The sequence below is a fragment of the Hyaena hyaena genome, unplaced genomic scaffold (assembly GCF_003009895.1).
Source record: "Hyaena hyaena isolate Hyena2069 unplaced genomic scaffold, ASM300989v1 scaffold_296, whole genome shotgun sequence".
In the NCBI taxonomy this organism is placed as follows: domain Eukaryota; kingdom Metazoa; phylum Chordata; class Mammalia; order Carnivora; family Hyaenidae; genus Hyaena; species Hyaena hyaena.
Window position 1 is genome coordinate 1,908,530 of NW_024080931.1, and position 19,561 is coordinate 1,928,090.

The window sequence follows — 19,561 nt, forward strand, 5'->3', positions numbered from 1 at the left end:
GGGCTTGCAGGGGGTAATTAGGTGAGTGAGGTCACAGGTGGGGCCCGGATCTGAGAGCACTTGGTAGCCTTGAGATAAGGGGAGCAGCAGGCCCGGAGGAAAGCGCACCCCCCCCCCGCCCCCCCCCCCCCCCCCGAGAACACAGCCTGAAAGCAGCTGTCTGCAAGCCAGGGAGAGGGTTCTCACCAGACCTCCTCTGCCAGCACCTTGATCTTGGACTTTCTAGCCTCAAAACTGTGAGAAATCATGGGTGTTGTTCACACAACAGCCATGGTGTTTTGTCACCGCCGCCACGGGCTGGCCAAGCTGCATCTGGCTTCGCCTGGACAGCACCGTCCAAGGAAGACGATTGTCACCTTCACAGCCAGCAGGATTTACTGAGCACCTGCTGTGTGGCAAGCTCTGTGCAGGGAGGAAGAGAGCCTGAATCCCAGCCTTGCGGAGCTGACGTTCCAGTGGAGACAGTAAACACATAAAGGAAAATCCAAAGGCAGAGGTGTTCCTATAAAAAAAATAGAGGTGAGTGAATGGGTGTGGGGCTATTTTAGGGAGGCCCAAGGCAGCCTGTGTGAGAGGTGATATCTGAGCTGACACCTGCAGGAAGTGAGGGACGGGCCAGGTTATTTCTAGAGGGAGAGCCTCCCAGGCAGGGGGCACAGCCTGTGCAAAGGCCCTGGGGCAGGACTGGGTCTGGCGTGTTGGAGGAAGTGAGCCGGAGCAGAGTAAACTAGGGGGGGAGGGGGAGGAGGGGAGGGCAGGGAGGGGATGGGGCAGGCCATGCAGGGCGTTGGGGGCCACGAGGAGGACGCTAGGTCTCATGACGCTACATTAGGGCACTTGCTTCGGCAGCACGGACGCTAAAATGGGGACGGTACAGAGAAGATTAGACCCCTGTACGAGGATGACACACAAATGCCTGCAATGTTCCACATTTTTACAAATTTAAGCCAAAAATTATAGGTTTCTTTGTTTTTCACTAAACAGGCGATTGAAATACATAGTACGATGAAACGGACAGCATATTCAATTTAGTTTTCCATCTATGCGAATCTCACAATAAAATCACAGTTATTTTGTACGAAGAAAAAAGAATAAATGTATTAGGGAGGGGCACCTGGGCAGCGCAGTCGGTTAAGCATCCGGCTCTGGACTTGGGCTCAGATCGTGCTCTCACGGTTTGTGAGTTCAAGCCTCACGACAGGCTCTGTGCTGACGAGGAGGAGCCTGCCTGGGATTCTGTCTCTTTGCCCCTGCCCCACTCATGCTTTTGTGCTCTCTCAAAAATAAATAAAGTTTAAAAAAAAATTTAGGGGCACCTGGGTGGCTCAGGTCATGATCTCACGGTTTGTGGGTTCAAGCCCCCTGTCGGGCTCTGTGCTGACAGCTCAGAGCCTGGAGCGTGTCTTTGATTCTGTGTTTCCCTCTCTCTCTGTCTCTCCTCTGCTTACATCCTATCTCTCTCTCAAAAGATAAACATTAAAAATTTTTTAAAAATTTAATATGTTAGGAAATCCAGGGAAGAACACCACCTCATTTCTGTCTTCAAAACTTACCCTCAGCCTGGTTCCCCCCTGGAGAAGAAGATACAGTATGGGAAGAAGGAAGGTATAAATCCTGGGGTGGCAGAATGGATTGGAAGTGTCAGGCGGAACTCAACGGTTCCCAAGGGAAACAGCTGAGAGACAGACGACCAAGAGCTAACAGATAACAAGATAGACAGACAGCTGGATCAATGATACAGAACCACATGGTGGGTAATACGTAAGATCAATGGATGTCAATCAATAGATTGACAGATTATGGATTTTAGATGTCCACACATGAATATTAGTGCATGTGTATTTCTCCATCCTGCTCACTGGAAGGTTCTGGGAACAGCAAATCCCAGAAGTCCAAACACATCCGGCAGCCTGTTCTTGCTTCCCAAATATCATTCCCGACTGAGAGGATCCAGGCTCCCCTGGGAGCCGGCCGAGACCAGGGGCCGGGCCCAGAGAGGACAGATGAGCTTGGACTGTCTGGCGGGCCACACAGGAGGGAAGGCTCAGAGAGGGGTATGGACATTTCACAGGATACAGGGACCACCTCAGGAGGCTCCTGAATGGGGGACAGATTCGGGGACCACTGGATTCTGGGTATATTTGTGACGCTGGACCCGGTGAGGTTGCTTGTGGATCCTAACGGGCTATCTGTGTTTGTTACTTAATTCACGTCTCACTTGTCTGCTGGGCTGTGAGGTCAGGGTCTGAGTGGGTCACTGTGTCCCTAAGATGTAGACCAGGGCCAGGCACACGGGGCGCCTCATAAATGCTTATTGAGTGGCTGAGCTCTGGGGATGAAGAAGAAGGCAAATACGTAGGTAATAGAATCCATCTTCGCCTTCCCAGAGCCTCACCTGCAACACGGGGGAAATAATGACCGTGTCATTCATTCATTCTAGAAATACCTGAAATACTTTTTGCCAGACCCCAGCCGTGTGCTAGGACACAATGGAAACTATCTCTTCAGCGCCACACGCGCTGCTTAAAATAATAATAAGACAGGGCGGTGTGACACAGACTGATTTCCGCGTTGATTTGTTTTTCCCACCAGGCTGCCCGGAGAAGGCCTGCCCGCCAGCGCGTGTCATGTGATCCAGGCCTGGCCAATCGGAGGGGCCAGCAGACCAAGCACCTTGAATGCAGGTGTCCTGTGCCAGCCGGGGTGCAAAGCGCTTTTCCGGGTCTGTCTTGGGGGCGCCTTCCAACCCATCCGTTCATCTGTTCGTTCCTTTGTTCGTTCGCCCGCTTGCTATTTGTCCAGCAGTCAGGACGAGGCAGGCACCGTTGTAGGCGCTGGGGCTACAGCCGTGACAGACAGACAAAGCCCCGCCTCCGGAGCTAACATTCTGGTGGTTGGTTCTAGAGAATCAAGGAAAGCAACACACAGCACACTCCTGTGTCCCACGGCGCGGAGTCCTCCGGACAGGAGACCACGACGAGCGCAGGACGGGGGGCAACAGGCGGAGCGGGCGGCGGCCGCGGGCGGGATGGGGTCCTGTTCTTATTGAACAGTTCGGAGTTTTCCTCATCATGGAAAATTTTTCATTAATTTCAGTCTGTTCAAATGTTGCCTTATGCAAATCAAAACTGCAACGAGGTGCCGCTTTCCACTCAGCAGGATGGTTATTGAATTTTTTTTTAAAAAAAGGACAGTAGCAAGTGTTGGCAGAGATGTGGGGAAATCGACAGGCTCGTGCACGGCTGGCGGGGAGAGGGGGTCGTGACATGGGGCCGCGCCGGGGAGGCAGCTCAGCAGCCCCTTGGAAGTGAACCAGAATTACCATCGTGACCCAGCAATTCCACTTCTGGATGTAGATCCGAGAGAAGCGAAATTTTCATCCACGTGAAGACTTCTATACGAGCGTGACAGCAGCAGGATTCACAAGGGCCAAAAAGTGGAATCACCCCCAGTGTCCATCAGTGGACAAACGGGTACACGTGACAGGGTCTGTCCACGCACGCGCACGTCCCTCGGCCGCGAGCAGGAGCGAGGCGTCCACACCCGCCGCCCCGCGGACGAACCCCGAACACACGACGCTCAGGGAGAGAACCAGACACGAGAGGCCACGCGGGGTGTGAGTCCACGTGCGTGACGCGTCCCGCACAGGCTCCACGGGCGGGAAGGGGCTCACGGGGGCCGGGGGCTGGGACATAGGGAAGGGGAGTGACTGCTGATGGGCACAGGGCTTCTTTCTTGAAGAGACAGAATGTTCTGGAACTAGAGGTGATACTTGTACAACATAGTGAATGGATTAAATGTCTCCAGTGGTAAATTTTATGTGTATTTTAACCGCAATGAAAAAAAATAGATTGCATTACAATAGCGTTTAGCATGTAGACTGAGGTTTTTGGTGCCCCCTTAAACTTCCTGCCTGAAGAAAGTGCCTCACTCAAAAGCGCACTTGTCCCAGAGTCCCAGCCCTGCGAGAATGAAATAAGGAAGCCACAGTGAGGCCTCACTGGAAGGTGACCTTTAAGCCAAGACGGGAAGGAAAGGAAAGAATTAGCCAAAATGGCATTTGGGGCTGAGTATCCCAGGCAGAGGACGTCGCCGGTGCTAAGGTCCGGGGGCAGGACGGGGCCTGGTGTGTTAGAGGAGCGCCAGCCAGGAGGCCCCTGTGGCTGGAGCCGGGGAGAGCGAGCGGTTGGAGGGGAGGGCGGGGAGGGGGTGCTACAGTGGGAGCGGCGCCCCGGGGGCCGCGGGGAGGACCAGGCTTTTACCCCAGGGACATGGAGGGCTGTGGGCAGAGGAAAGGCAGGACTTGCGCCAAGTTTTTAAAGCCTCTTAGCTCTGCAAGGGGGAGGGCTTCCCATCCTCCCCGGTCAGTGCTGTAAACCTCCACTCAGAGTCCAGCCCGCACACAGTAGGCGCAGCAGACATTTACTCAGGCAGTGAATGAATTCCACCTCCATTTGGGGGCGGGCGGGGGGCGGTGACGGTGCCCCCCGCGGCCAGGTTAGGGCAGGCCAGGGGCTCAAGCCCGGAGCTGGGCAGCGGAGGCCCCAGCTCCACCAGGCGTACCCGAGGGAGGTCCGGAGCCGCCAGCCCGCGGTGGCCACCTGTTTCCTCCCCCGCCTGTGATTAATGGCCCTGCAGCCCATCCATCATGCACCAGCCAGTGCCTGGCTCTGCCCCGGAGCCCGTGGGGCCCGGCGCTCATTTGTAAGCAGGCTGAGAGGCTGCTCTCAGACGGTTGGAGCCAGGAGACAGATCCTTGCCCCAGTCTGCACCCCCCAGATGTGGCCCTGAGAACCCCCTGGGGCAGAGGGAACACCAGGATGCCAGTCCAGAGGCGGGGACGGGTGGGAGCCGGAGGGCTGTGCACTGGCGGTGCCCCTCAGGAAGATCTGGAAAGCCCCAGTCCCCCCAGATTAATGACACAGTCCACACTGCTCCGTCCGGAGCATTCTCCCTGCCTTTTTGGCACCTGCGGCTCCTCCACACGGGGCCAGGGCCAGCCCTTCCCTGTCCTGAGCCTCATCGGGGCACCCCACCTCCTCTCCCGTCTCCCACCCTGCCTTCTCCCGTTCCGCCACCTGGCACGGCCTCTTCACGCTGCTCTAAGCCTGGGCTTCTCGGCTGGGGGCGATCTGGCGCCCAGGGACACTCAGCAACGTGTCCACGCTTCTGCTTGTCAACACTGGGCAGGGAAGTGCTCCGGGCACCCAGCAGGTGGGGGCCCAAGTGCCCAGGGTGAGCCCTCACAGACAGTGATCCAGGCCGGAAGGTCAAGAGTGCAGAGGCCAGTGGAGAAACCCTGGCCTAACACCTCCCATGGCTCCCTGGTGCCCCCCAGGTAAGATGTCAACCCCTCAGTGTGGAATGCAGGGTCCTGCCTCCTCAAGCCTTGGGAGGGGGGGCCCTCAGGCCTATGCCACTGGGAGGGGCAGTGTCTCCTAGTGGTTAAAGGCCCAGGTACCTGGCTTCACATCCTGGCTCGGCCGTCTTCTCGCTGTGTGATTTCGGCTGGGACACCTGAGCTCTCAGCGCCTTAATTTCCCCATCTTTCCAATGTCATAATCCCTAAGGTTCAAGTGCTTAAAGCAGAGCCTGGTCCATAGTGACAAACATATTCAGGTTGCTCAGTTGGTCTTTGTTCATGGTCTAGGACACAATTCTGGGCCTTTCCACCTGCTGGAAGGCCCAGCCCTGACCCCCCTGGACTTGGGGTCTCCACCTCTGGCTCGGACCCCGCCAGCCACGTCCGGGGTCTGCCGAAATGGGAGTGTTTGGTCCCCACATGGCCAAGTACTGGGAAGCACCTACCCAGCTCAGGCTCAGCCCCAGGTGGCTCCCCAAGGGAAAGGGTGCCTGGTGTGTGGCTCTGTCCCTCAGGACCCGGCACTCGGCTTAATGCCCTGTCATCAGCACCTTGAAATGCCTAAATTCCTAGTCATGAAAATTTTATAGCCCATCTCCATCGGGGACCCTGATTGGATTTGTGGGGCCTATGGAATCCACAACCCGATAGGAATATTGAGGAACCCTTCCCAACGTTTGTTCCCTTTTTTCTTCACGGCATCAGGACTAGGTAACTCACGTTCCCCTAACTCGTCTCTGGCCCCCTCAGGTGCTGTCCTCACTTAACACACTGATATTCTGCTCATTGCGACTATTTTTGGCATTAATTTTTATTTAAAAAAATATCGTATGCAAGTGTTATTTATCATGAAGGGCTTTTTGGGAGGACGGCAAGAGGCCTTGAGTTTTACTTATTCATCTCATACTGGTCTGGACTTTTCGTCTGGCCAGGAAAGGTCTCTGGGGTCCCAACTCTCCATTTTACAGACTGGGAAAACCCAAGGCCCAGAAAGTACCAAACAAGCAGAGGCAAGCTGCACAGTTGACCATGCCGATGACAGTGACGGTGGTGGTCATTAAGAGACTGTATTTAGCACTTGCCGGATTAACTGTGCTTTATCTCACTGGCTTCCTTGGGGCCTGTCCTCCACAGCAAGTGGGACCCTAACGCCAGTGAGGCCGGGCCTGCTCCGCCAGCGCTCCAGCCGCCTCCAAACCCTGCACCATCTATCTGTCAGGCCCCCGGCACCAGCTACAGAACTTGCATGGCCCAACCTAAAACACCACTGTGAGACCCCCTTGTTCAACAACTATTAGGCATTTCCAGGCCACAGCAGCAGGTCATGAACCCAAGCGCAGGCCACTCCGAGTGCAGGGCCCCTGTGTGAATGCACCAAGCTGCTGGCCCTCCTTCCCTGCCCTGCTTCTCAGTACCAGGCTCCAGCCGCTGCCTCAGGCCTTTTGCACTTGCTATTCCTGCCTCCTTGAGTAGGCTGCCTGCCTCCACCTTCCTCCCCCCCCCACTCCCCCCCGCACCCCCGCTGGCTCCCCTCTCTCACCTTCAGGTCCTCTCTGCGGCTAAGGAAGCCTCTCTGACCTTCCCCTGTTTGAAAATCACACCTTCCTGGCCCTCCGCGCTGCTGCTTCATTTGCTCCATCGCCCTTACCACCCACCGACCTGCCAGGGATTTTGGCTCGTGCGTTTGTCTGTCTCATGTCATCTCCAGGGGCCAGGACTTTGTGCCCCCCACCCCCACCCCCACCCCGGGGTCTTGGAGCAGGGCCTGGCACACAGTAGGCGCTCAATAAATGCGTGCCGAAGGAATGGCTCCCCTGAGGTCGGCGGGATTGCTGCGGCCTTTCTACAGAAGAGGAAACCGAGGCCCGGAGAGAAAACCGTCAGCGAGCCAAGGTTACAGAACACGTCCCTGGCACGCGCCCAGGTCGCGCCATGACAGAGCCGGCGGTTTAGATGGGGGCGGCCGGGCCCTTTCTCCGCCACATGGGGAAACCGAGGCCCGGCGGCGGCCAGGGCCACCCCGCCGGGAGGGGCCGCGGCCCGGGGCGGGGCGCGCCGGGCCCAAGGTCACCGCGCCGGCCGGCCGGGGAGGCGGGCTGGGTGGGGATCCGCAGGCCTCCCCGGGCGCGCGCCCCCCTCGGCGGCGCGCACGGGGCCCGGGAAGCAGCAGCGGCGGCGGCGGCGGCGGCGGCAGCAGGTGGAGCCGGAGCCTCCGCGCAGCCGAGGCCGCGGCCACTGCCGGCGTCGCCGCCATTAGACAATAGGAGCGGCGGCCGGGCGTGCGGGGAGGCGGGCGGCGGGGAGGGGCGGGGAGGGGCGCCGGGCGCGCAGGAAGCGGGGCCCGGGGCGCGCCGGGGCCGGGCGCGCGGGGAGGGGGCGCAGGAAGCGGGCGAGGCCGGGCGCGGGAGGCGGCGGCGGCGGCCCCGGGAGCTGCCGATCGGCGCCGGGACAAAGGCGCGGCCGCCCGGCGCCCCGAGCCGCCCGAGTCCGGGCGCACAGCCGGGGCGCAGCCCGCGCCCCCCGCCGCGACTGACATGATGTTTCCACAAAGCAGGCATTCGGTAAGCGGGGCCCGCCGGCCCGGCGCCCCCCCACCCCCACCCCCAGGTCTGGGCCCGGCATCCCCCTAGGTTGCGCCTGGAACCCCCAGTTCTCAGCCGGGCCATCCCCCCCCCCGCCCGGGCCCGGCGCACCTCCCCCAGGTCGGCGCCTCGCACCCCAGTTCCCAGCCGGGCCATTAACCGACCCCCCACCCCCGCTTCCCGGCCGGGCCCGTTCCCCCCCCACCCTCCGCTCCGGCTCCCGGCTCGGCGCCTCCCCCCCCAACTCCTGGGCCGGGTCCCCTACAGCTCCGGACCCAGCGCTACTCCCCCGCCCCCACCGCCGCCAGCACCCGGGCTCCCCGCCATCGCAGGTCCCAGTCCCTCTCCCAGCCCAGATCCCCACCCGCCCCTAGTTCCCAGGCCCGGTCCCCTCCAGCTCCGGGCCCGGACTCCCCCCTCCCCCAGCCCCAGGGGCATGCCTCCAACCCCCAGCCAGGCAGGGCCTCAGAGCGGCCTTGGCCACGGGCCTGGGTTCCCCGGGAGCCCCACCGGGCACCCCTAACACCGGGGCTGCTTTTGGGGCCTAGGCGTGGGGGGAGATCGGCGGCGCACTGCTCCCGGAAGAGCGCAGCCGGAGGAAGGGTGCTGGGAATCTGGGGTGGAGGCCCCCCTCCTAAGTGATTTCGGGCGCTGGGAGAGGCCCCTTCCCCAAGGGGACTTTGCAGGGAGGCCTTGCTCCCCCACCAACTTGGGGAGGGGCCCCCTAGGACACGTTCTCCCTCCTCGCAGAGGCAGTTGGGGCTCTCGGATCTGCTCCCCCCTCCGGCGCTTTGGAGGGGCGGTAGAGGGCGCGCGCTCCCCCCCATCAAGGGCGGACCTTACGACGCACCCCCGCAGCCCCCGCAGCCCGGGGGTGGCAGGGAACGAGGAGGCTCGGGCGCACCCACCCCCTCGCCTTCCCCCGGGAGAGGCGGGGGCAGGAAGCGAGGGCGGGGGCCGCGCCAGGGGCTGTAAACACGGGCCCGGGAAGTGGGGCGAGGGGGGTGCGCTGCAGCTGCGGCGGCGGCGGCGGCGGCGGCCGGCCGCCGCCTCGGGGGTCGCCCCGCCCCGCCTGGCCCTGACCCAAGCCGCCCCCTCCCCACAGGGCTCCTCTCACCTACCCCAGCAACTCAAATTCACCACCTCCGACTCCTGCGACCGCATCAAAGATGAGTTTCAGCTGCTGCAGGCTCAGTACCACAGGTGAGCTGGGGGCCAGGGGCCTGAAGGGGGGATGGTGGACCCTCTCCCCAGGCCCAGAGGGGAGGTTGTAGCCCCTGCTGTATACATGTACTTGAAAAAAAATGTAGGTAGAAAGTGACCTTTTATGTGGTAGGTGCTGTCGTGAACACTTTTCCAATATTAAACTCCCCTAGACTTCAGAACAGCCCATTTCATAGCTAAGAACACGAAGGCACAATAAGTTAAATTATTTGTCCAGAGACTCAGCAGTCTGTGTGGCTTCAGATCCTCTCTCCCCACCCCCACTCCAATCCCCTTTGGATGAAAGACGTCCCAAGAAGTTGGGGGATGGACCCTCCACCTCCCTCCCCACCCCCAAGGGAAGACATTCTGTAGGCTCTTGGCTCTCTCTCTGCTTAGTTTTGGAGAAAGGGTCTCTGGGGTCCCAGCACATGCCCCAAGGTGGTTCTTCGTCCAGAATTTAATCTAACCTTGTAAAGGGCTCGCCAAGTGCAGGATCTAAGGGGGAGGAACTGGCACTATCTTCATCGTACACTTAAATTTAAGCCCAGAGAGGTCTTAATTTTCTGGGAATGCACAGCAAGGCAGTGGCGCACTGAGATTTGCACCTTGTCCCTGGGTTGAAGAATGCAAGGCCTCAAGGCCGGGTTATGGAGTGTGGGGCTTTGCCTGGGAATCAGAAGGGGGTCCTTGAGTCCCAGCAGGGCCTTGGGCCCTCTCTGGGCCTCCGTTTACCCACACAAAAGTGATCTCAAAAGCTTCTTGGGTTTTCTTTGAGAAGAAAGGGAAACAGTGAGATATAGATAGATCTACAAAAATCTCACCTTTTGAGGGTACTTTCCATGCCCCCTGTGTGCTAAATACTGAACCTACATTCTCTTGGTTTATCTTCCGCCATTGTCCTGTTGTTGTGCCCATTTTACAGATGAGGAAACTGAGGCCCAGGCAGTTGAAGGGCAGGCCCCAGGAACTTTGTTCCATCCCCTGATGTGGAGAGCGTAGGGGCTTGGCTTGGTAGGTCTGGCTCTTCTGAGCCCCTCCCAGGGCTCCCTCCCTCCCTGCCTGGCCCCTGGCCATGAGCACTGGGCCTGGGCTGGTCCCATAGACTAGAGGTCACAGTCTGGTCACAGGGCCATGTGATCTCAGGTAAGCCAGATGCCCCCTCTAAACTTTGGGATCTCCATCCACTGGACCTGGGTTGCTCTCTCTACAGTGAGGGGTCCAGTCCTGCCGTGTTGGGGGTACACACGGGATTTATCTTCAAGATAAGGGCCAGAAATTCAGAGTTTGGGGTGAAATTGCCTGTTGTTGTTTTTTAATGGTATCAAACAAATAGTGTTTTTCAAGAAAATGAACTCCCAGGGCCTATGGCGTCACAAACGGTGGCTTGTCTCTGAGCCTGGACGTGCCTGGCAGGCAGCTGGGCAGAGGGAGGCGCCAGGCCCCTGGGGTGACTGCAGAATCAACATGCATTTATTGGGTGCTTACTGTATAATAGGAGCTGTTCTAGAAGCGTTCTGTGGCTTAATCCGTTTCCCACACCCCTCCCCGCCGGAGGCTGGCACTTAGATGCAGAGACTGAGGCCCCAGAGGGGTAGAGGGGACTGACTAGGGTCACACAGCATCCGAGGGGCGGGGCTGAACTTGGAACCCAGGCGGCCCCCGGCTTTCTACCTCTTTCTGTGCCCTTCTCGTGAGGGCTGGTTCAAGTGGGCTGGGGACATGGGCTGCGTTCGTCCTTGCCGGGAAAGGGGCCAGGGGGTCGCTGCTGCCTCTGTTAGGCTGGTGGAACTTTAACCCCTCGTGAAATCAGGGCTTCCTGGAGGGGCCTGGGCGCCCCCCTTGGAGGAGGTTCTTGGTGAGTCCAACCCAGATCCCTGCCAGCCAGCCCTGCACCCTCTCTGCCCTTCCTCCCTGGAAGGAATGGAACAGTCCCAGCGGTTAGGCCTGTGGCCTCTGAAGCCAGCTTGCTGGCTGTGTGACCTTGAGCCACTTACTCAAGCTCTCTGTGTGTCCACTGCATCATCTGTGGCGCTCGGGTAACGCAACACGACTGACTGCATCGAGTTTCCGGATAGGGAGGTGGCCCCAGCGTCAGCGTCTGTAATGCGTGTCATTACCCACTACCTTCTCTGCCACCAGGTCTGTGAGGCTGGTCTCATTTTATAGTTAGGGAGCCTGAGGCGCCCCCTGCCCATCTCCGCAGATGGGGCCGTCCTTCTCGCCCCACCAAAGCTCTGGGCGCCCCTGCAGGATGGTGGGGGGACCTCAGCCCGGCCCTTGGCCCCTCCCCCCTTGTTCTCTTGCAGCCTGAAGCTCGAATGTGACAAGCTGGCCAGTGAGAAGTCAGAGATGCAGCGTCATTACGTGATGGTAAGCTGGCCCTGGGGGTGGGCATGGAACCGGGGCGGGGGGGTGGGGGGCGCGACCCTCCTCCTCCACCCCCCGGCAGCTGCCTGACCCTGGCCGCCTCCTGCGGGTTGCAGGATGCTTCGGGGTCTGCTCTGCATTCAGCTTGCTGGCCTGGCCACCGGCCCAGGCAGTGGCCGAGGTGCCAAACCGCCGGGTTGCAGCCTGGGTCTGCCAGGTCCCCCGGCTGTCCTTGGCAGTGGGGAGGCAGGCGGCCGCCGGGAAAGCCGAAGCCAGGAACTGACGTGGGGGGGCAGCCGGATCCCTCCCAGCCCCCTCGGCTTGGACAGCCCAGCGTTTAAACCCTTCCCGGCCCAGGCTTCAGAAGGAAGACTCCGGGGGGGTGAGGGGGGGCAGGAAGCTGACATCCTTTGAGGCCCGAGGGAGGGAAGGGGTGACACTGCATTCCTTGCCTGACATTTGAGACCCTGCCTGTGCACACCGCCAGAGTCACTTGCTGGGATCCACACCGGCCAGGTGGCAGTTCCTACATCAAAACCCCCTGCGTTGGTCCAGCCCAGAGCTCAGCTCTCCCAGGCCAGACACTTACCCTCCTGGCCCCACAGGGCTGGGGCTGGGGCTCAGAGAGAGACCCAGGACTGGGCGGGGGGGTTCCAGAGAGGGCCATACTGCCTGAGGAAGGCCGCATGGAGAACAGGGCATCGCGACTCGGGTCTTGAAGAATGAGTAGGAGCTTTCTGGGCAGAGACGAAGAAACCGCGCAACGTCCTGGGAATGAACTTGGCTTCCCCTGCTCCACCCCCCAGGGATGATAGAGAGCCGTGAGGGGCTTTAGAGCAGGGGAGGGGACAGGGTCAGATCTGGGGCGCAAGGAGGGGGCCTCTGCACCCCAGAGCCAGGCCCCGCAGGATTTGTTTATCCTGATTATTTATACCCAGGAAGGCAGACTTCCCTGGAGGCTGGGGCCACCCGCCGACAAGACACTTAAAGATAAAAGATTAGGAGCCCTGGAATGTACGAGGATGATTCTTCCAGAACCAGAACCCGGGGGAGCCAGGCCAGCCTGGGGCCCCGCAGCTCCCCCAGATCCCGCAAGCGGCCCCTCCAGGCTCCTGGGCCCCCGTTCCGGGTCTGGCTGCCCCCCTGCCTCTCTCTCTCACTCCCCCCATTTCTTTGTGTGCCGAGCCCCCATCCTTTGCTCACCCCCGTTTCTCTCTCTCTGTCTCCTCCCCCACAGTACTACGAGATGTCCTACGGCTTGAACATCGAGATGCACAAGCAGGTACGCCCCCCCCAGCGCCCCCAGGCAGGTGGGCCCCGCCTCTTGGCTACACGCCAAGTCTACCCTTTAGCCTGTTACCTTCCAAGCCCTTCCCTCTAGGAGGTTTATCTCCCTGAGAAGGAGGAGCAGAGACTTTCCCCCAACCTGCCACCTGCCCCCCGCCCACCCCATTGACCCTCCCTTTATAGGAGAGGGGGAGGGTGACAGGCCAGCGCGCTGTGGACCCCAGATTGCCCCTCACCCTCCAGCCTCGCCTTGGCCGCCCGTGCCCGGAGGCGAATGTCATAACAGTAACGGTGTTTGCTGCCCTCCCCACCGCAGTCACTAGCTTCCAGGCCCTGGGCGCCACTCAGGGCCGCCCAGACCCCGAGCCCCCCCCTTTCTGCGTCCTCACTGTTCTGCGAAGGGCCGGCACCTGCAGATCCCACCTCTATGCTGACGGGGTGTCCGTGGCCTTGAGGTGTTGATCTGACCCCGGGGCCGAGCTGGCCTCGTAGCTGGAACCCGGGGGCCTCCGGGCGGGTCTGCGCCTGCCCTGAACCCGCTGTGCCTTCCAGGCTGAGATCGTCAAGAGGCTGAATGGGATTTGTGCCCAGGTCCTCCCCTACCTTTCCCAAGAGGTGAGTGACCCCCCCCCCAGGGGCTGCTGGGAGGAGGAGGCGGACAGACTGGGAGCCTGCCCCAGGCCCTCCCCGTGGTGCCTGCTGCCCGGGCCGCACGTCTCCCCTCCCTGGACCTCCCGGACACCAGCCCGGCCTGTGCATCGTGCAGAAGAAGAACCCCCAGGCTGGAGAAGGCCCAGGGTGCAGGGCAGTGGAGGGAGGGGCCTCGCCCTGCTGCAGAATTCCCAGCTTGAGGGAGTCATTTTACCAGTAAAGATGTCAGATAGGCTGAGACTGCACCAGGTGCTGCTTTTCCCCGCTGGCTTCTGCCTTTTACCCTCCTGAGGTCTGCGTGCCGGCCCCACAGGCCGCCTCAGGCCTGGATGCTAGGCGGGGGGGGGAGCACTCAGCACACGTCTGCAGACATGCAAACAGACACGTGCAGGTGTGACACACACATACACGTGGCACGCACACGTGGCACGCAGATGCACACAGATACCTACAGATGCAGGTGTGTGCAGATGTGCGACACACAAATGGACACGGACACGCAGACACGCCCTGGGGAGCCGCGCACCAGGCTCTCACTTCTGCTCTTTGAGATTTTAAGACTCTTGGTGTGAGACTCGCTCCACATTCCCCGCCGAGGCCATTCCTGCTCTGCCAGGTTTTCCTGTCGATAATCCATTTCCTCCTTAAGCCCTGACTATCTTGGGGCCCTTCGGGGAACCTGCATGCCCCATGGACAGTTCCAGAAGGACACTGTGAAAACCCCAGAGAAAGGGGTTCTTGGGGCCCTGAAGACCTAGACTTGTGCTTTCCTTTCATGACAGGGGCTTCCTGGTAGCAAGGCAGAAAGGGAAATTGACAGCTTTTAGCATCTGATGGCAGGAAAGATGAGTGTTCAGGGAGTACAGGGGTGGGGCGGGCAGATTGCTGGGGGGGGGAGGGATTGCCCTGAAGCTAGACCCCTGGCCAAGCACCACCAGAATCCACTGGGCCTTCCCCAGCTGTGGAAGGACAGGAGCTTGGATTAGCAGAGGTCAGACCACAGTCTGCGAGCTCTTAGGATCAAGACTTCCCTGTACAGTTGGCCAGGTTGTGCACTGTACCTCTACTTCTTTGCACATGGCACGATCTCGGGTGTCTCTTAGGCTCACCTAATGGTGTTTTCTTAAGTATTTGGCACCAAGTGAGGCTTGGTAAACAGAAGGGTCTGGAGGGAGGGGTTTTTTGGCCGGGTGGAAAGCCATGGGGAGGGGGGTGCGTGGCGCTAATAGCCTCCTGGATGGGAGAGTGGCTTCTCTTGGGCGCTGTGCCTCAGAGCCCCACCCGAGATCGGGGCGCAGCACCTGGCTCCTCTCTGGCCCCCGTTCCCCCTTCCAGCACCAACAGCAGGTCTTGGGAGCCATCGAGAGAGCGAAGCAGGTCACGGCTCCTGAGCTGAACTCCATCATCCGGGTACGTACGTGCGGGGTGTGGGTGTGGGGCGGCGGGGGCCGGGGGCGCCGCTAACGCCCCCCCCTTGCCCTGCAGCAGCAGCTCCAGGCCCACCAGCTGTCGCAGCTGCAGGCGCTGGCCCTGCCCCTGACCCCGCTGCCCGTGGGGCTGCAGCCGCCCGCGCTGCCGGCCGTGAGCGCGGGCACCGGCCTGCTGTCGCTGTCGGCGCTCGGCTCGCAGGCGCACCTCTCCAAGGAGGACAAGAACGGGCACGACGGCGACACGCACCCGGAGGACGACGGCGAGAAGTCGGATTAGCGGGGCCGGGGGGGGGGGGGGGGGGGGGGGGGGGGGGGGGGGGGGGGGGGGGGGGGGGGACCGGGGGACACACGGAAGCGAGAGGAATGTTTAGCGCAGACACAGTACAGCTTGGGATCGGCTGAACTCGGTAGTATTTATGGTAGCCGCCCGCGGCCGGCTTCGCTCACACCCCGGCCTCCCCCCGCCGCCGCCCCCACCCCTGCAGCCCGAGCGGGCGGACACCCGCACATTCCACACAGGAGGCAAGCCGAGGCCTGGAGGCACAGATGGGAAGCCAGGTCCGAGGAGAGCAAGGCCTCCCTCCAGGAGCCCCGCACCCCTGCACTCCCCCGTCCCGCCGGCCCCCCTCGGGCGCGCCCCCCAGCCTCTCACCCCGGCACTTGCATGCAGACACCACGCTAGCTGCCCCTTCCTGCCCCGGGCACCCCCTCCCTCTCCCTCCCCTCTCCCCCCACCCCCCTGCCGGTGCGGGAGCCCGCGCCCACCAGGCCTCGCCCCGCCCCCCGAAGGAGAGGGGGCGGGGAGAGCGAGCTCAGCCAGGAGCAGGGGAAGGGGGGGCGGGCGTCCCAGAATTCCCTTTCTCCCCTCCCCGAATAAAGATGAGGGTACTCAAGTTGTCTTGGTTTTTATTTTATTTTTTTCCTTTTTCCAGTATACTAGCTTGTCTTTTAAGAAAAGGGATATTAAAAAAAAAAGAAAAATGTTTAAAAAAAAAACAAGCAACACCCACACCTGTGTCTGTATATAGCCTTTTAGACTGTCAGCTTTTGTTGTGCTCAGTCGTCTGATCGCTGCGGAGAAGTGACAATGCTGTGTCGAGGGTGGGCTTAGCTGTGCCTTTCAAATAAAGATGTGAGAAGGTTGGTCGCCTTGTTCCTGCCTCTGTGTTGCGGGCTGCCGCGGTGCCCCCCTTCCCAGGGGAGGAGGGGGCTTCCCTCGCGTCTGAGCCCCCTCCTCGCGGGGGACTGGATGGCCAGAGCCCCGGGGGAGTCCCGCTCCTCGCTGTAAGCCTGTCCCGCGAACCTGATGCGTAGGCCAGAGAGGGTCAGCCCGAGGGTCTAGGTCACACAGCCACGCCTGGGTGCTGGAGGCCCTGGTTTCTGATCGCCAGGCCAGAGGCTTCCTAAGGGGCATTATTTTCCCTTAGAGACAGAAGATAGTTCCTGACTGTGGGATCAGCCCCCACCGCACACACTAGACCCTTTTTTCCAGAGCTGAGAACAGACCCCCAGCTGGACCTGACCGCCCGAAGGCCCTCCCGCCACCCCTGAGCTGGACCACCTGGGAGCGCCAGACGGAAAGGAGTGCATCGGTGCTTGGGCCAGGAGGCCCTGAGGGTGCCCACCCAGGATGTGGGGCGAGGCTGGGGGTGTGAGCCAAGGGCTGCTGGAGCCCAGAATTCCCTCCCTCAGGGACCTGGGCGCCCAGGGGACTGTCAAAGTCCAAGAAATTCTCACATGCCCCCCATGTGGTGGGTTCCCATGGGGGGACCAAGCGCAGGGGGGAAGGTGGGGTGCGGGACAGGGGCTGAGTGGTCCCCACAGCCTCCTGCTGGGTCTCCCCCCTCGGGGCTGCAGCTGGAGCGATGAGGTCGCTCCCCGCCTAACGTTTATCCTTGGGTGAAAAACCCAAACTCCGCGCACCTGGGTGGCTCAGTGGGTTCAGCCTCCGACCCTTGGTTCGGCTCAGGTCATGATCTCGCGGTTCCTAAGAAGGAGCCGCGCGGGCTCCACAGCGCTCACAACCTGCTTGGAATTCTCTCCCTCTCTCTCTCTGCCCTTCCCTTCCTCGCGCGTATGCTCGCGCGCTCTTTCTCCAAATAAATAAATAAATATTTTTAAAAAATCAAACTGGGGCGCCCGGGTGGCTCCGTCGATTAAGCCTCTGACTTCGGCTCAGGTCACAGCCTCACGGTTGGTGAGTTCAAGCCCGGCGTGGGGCTCTGTGCTGATGATTCAGAGCCTGGAGCTGCTTCACATTCTGTGTCTCCCTCTCTCTCTGCCCCTCCCCCCTCAAAAATAAATAACCATTTAAAAAAAGCAGGAGTACTGAGTGATTCCATTTATATAAAGAACAAAATCCAGCCCAAGTGACCTCTACTGTCAGGTGTCATGGGGTCACCCTCCGGAGGGGGGAGGGGCACGGGGGCCTCTGATGCGGCTGCTCGTGTTTCCTGTGTCAGCTTTGCGTGCCGATTACACGCGTCTGTTCACTCTGTAATAATTCAACATGTTCACTCATACCCTGTGTGCCCTTTTGTGTGTTACGTTTCACAATTTTTTCTTTTTTAAAGGTTCTTTTTTCTTTAATGTTTTATTTATTTTTGAGAGAGAGAGAGACAGTGTGAGCAGGGGAGGGTCAGAGAGAGAGGGAGTCACAGACTCTGAAACAGGCTCCAGGCTCTGAGCTGGCAGTCAGCACAGAGCCTGATGCGGGGCTCGAACCCACGAACCGTGAGATCATGACCTAAGCGAAAGTCGGATGCCCAACCGACTAAGCCACCCAGCGCCCCATGGCTGGTAATTTTTAGCATAGTCCTTTCTGTCATTTTTAGCTTTCTCTGGTGACCTTTCTCTTTTGAGAATATTTTTCTCTACGCTTTCAGTTGATATCTATTTTCCTTTTGTTTTAGTTGAGTATTTNAGAGAGAGAGGGAGTCACAGACTCTGAAACAGGCTCCAGGCTCTGAGCTGGCAGTCAGCACAGAGCCCGACGTGGGGCTCGAACCCACAAACCATGAGATCATGACCTGAGCTGAAGTCAGACACTTAACCGACTGAGCCCCCCAGGCGCTCCCAGATGACACTTTTCTGAAGTCCTCCCAGGACCCTCCCCCCAAACAGGACTCAGTGGCCCCCCACCCAGGTCCTCCAGGTGACAGCTGCCATTAATAGGTCACATGGTGGTTCCAGGCATTGGGTTTCCAGCCTCCATTTAAATCCCGGCTCTGCCTCCCATAGCTGGGCAGTCTAGACAAGTGGCTTCTCCCCTCTGGACCTTGGTTTCCCTGTCTGTAAACTGGGTTTAATCTCGATACAACCCCTTGTTATTATTTAATCGGTGGAAATGCTTATAGCACAGCCTGGCACATTCCTTCCTTCCTTCCTGGCGACCTACTCTGAGCCCCAGGGACCAGAAGACAGAAATTCCCGCCCTCTGGCTGGAACAGACAGATAACCAGGAAAATACAAAACGTGTCAGCACACATGTTGATAAAGAGCTAGGCAAAGGAGGGATGGGAGCCTGGGCTGCATTTTTTTTTTTTAATTTGCACATAGAAGCAACTCAATAAATGTTAGCACTTCACTGAGGGCAGACCTGGGTCTGTAGCTGTCTCAGACCCTAACTAGTGATTTGAGGCAAGTGAAGTCACTTGTCTGATCTCCGTTTCTGGGAAACTGCTCCCGAGAATTAGCAGGAAGCCTGCGAGGGCTCACAAGCTGTCAGCTGGTGTTATTATTACTGATCTTGCCGGCAGATGAAGGGCTCCGTGGGAGGGGGGGCCTCTCAAATCCGACACCCCCAAACCAGGGGTCTTCTCCGGGGAAGGGGGCGCCCTGCCCGGCCACGGAGGATCTGTGACCTCGGGGGTGTCCCTTTGGCCCCGGAGCACCCCCATCCCAAATCCCCCCTCCCTTGGGGAGGGTCGGGGAGCCCCCGGTGGGGGACGCGGACGGGAAGGTCCTGGGGGGGCGGGAGCGCGGGGCGGGCGGAGGGGCCGCCTCGGTGCCCCCTCCCCACCGCGGCCTCCCGCGCTTAACGACCACGCTGCCGGCGACCTCGGCTAATTGATCCGCTAATGGGCCCCACGCCGCGGCCGCGCCTAATGAGGCGGGAGGAGGGGGCGGAGGGGGCGGTGGGGAGAGTGCAGGGGAGGGGGTTAGGGAAAGCAGAGAGGAGAGGGGGAGGAGGGGGCTGCAGGAAGAGCGGAGGGGAGGGGGGAGGGGGCGGTGGGGAGAGTGCAGGGGAGGGGGAGCCGCGGGGCGAGGGAGGGAGAAGGGAGGAGAGAGAGGTGGAGGCAGTGGGGTGGAGGAGAGAAGGGAGGGGTGGAGAAGGGAGGGGAGGTTTGGCAGAGGGGGAGGGAATGGAGGGAAGGGCGGGGAGGGGTTAAGGAAAGGAGAGGAGGGGGAGGAGGAGACAGAGGGGGAGGGGGAGGGGGAGGAATAGGAAGGGGGAAGGCTGAGAGGGCGGGGCGGAGAAACTGGAAAAGGGACCCCCCCCAGAGAAGGAGGAGAAGGGGGGGGAGGAGCAGTGCCCCCAGCCGCCGGCACCGGACCTGAGGAGAGCCATCCACTTCTGACCACCCCACCCCCTCTCAGATCCCATCCCTTGAGGGGGGGGGGTCCCTTCTCCTTCTGCAAAGCCCCTCCCCTTCTCTGCCCATTCCCGTTTGGAA

The 19,561-nt window shown here is 60.4% G+C and overlaps 1 protein-coding gene and 1 pseudogene across 2 annotated transcripts; both read left to right on the forward strand.

Moving 5' to 3' along the window:
- Positions 1 to 837: 837 nt before the first annotated feature.
- LOC120242120 lies at positions 838 to 936 on the forward strand (annotated as a pseudogene).
- A 6,817-nt stretch (positions 937 to 7,753) lies between these two features.
- Positions 7,754 to 16,029, forward strand: TLE5 (TLE family member 5, transcriptional modulator). Of its 2 annotated transcripts, none has more exons than XM_039247548.1 (8): positions 7,754 to 7,923; positions 9,050 to 9,147; positions 11,457 to 11,520; positions 12,755 to 12,799; positions 13,357 to 13,419; positions 14,791 to 14,865; positions 14,944 to 15,186; positions 15,225 to 16,029. In XM_039247548.1, the coding sequence occupies exons 1-7, from the start codon at positions 7,897 to 7,899 to the stop codon at positions 15,160 to 15,162; spliced, it is 591 nt and encodes a 196-aa protein (XP_039103479.1). In that variant the 5' UTR covers positions 7,754 to 7,896; the 3' UTR covers positions 15,163 to 15,186; positions 15,225 to 16,029. The 2 variants fall into 2 exon arrangements, with proteins under 2 accessions (XP_039103479.1, XP_039103478.1); XM_039247547.1 differs by having other exon boundaries at positions 7,755 to 7,923; positions 14,941 to 15,186.
- The last annotated feature ends 3,532 nt before the right edge of the window (positions 16,030 to 19,561 follow it).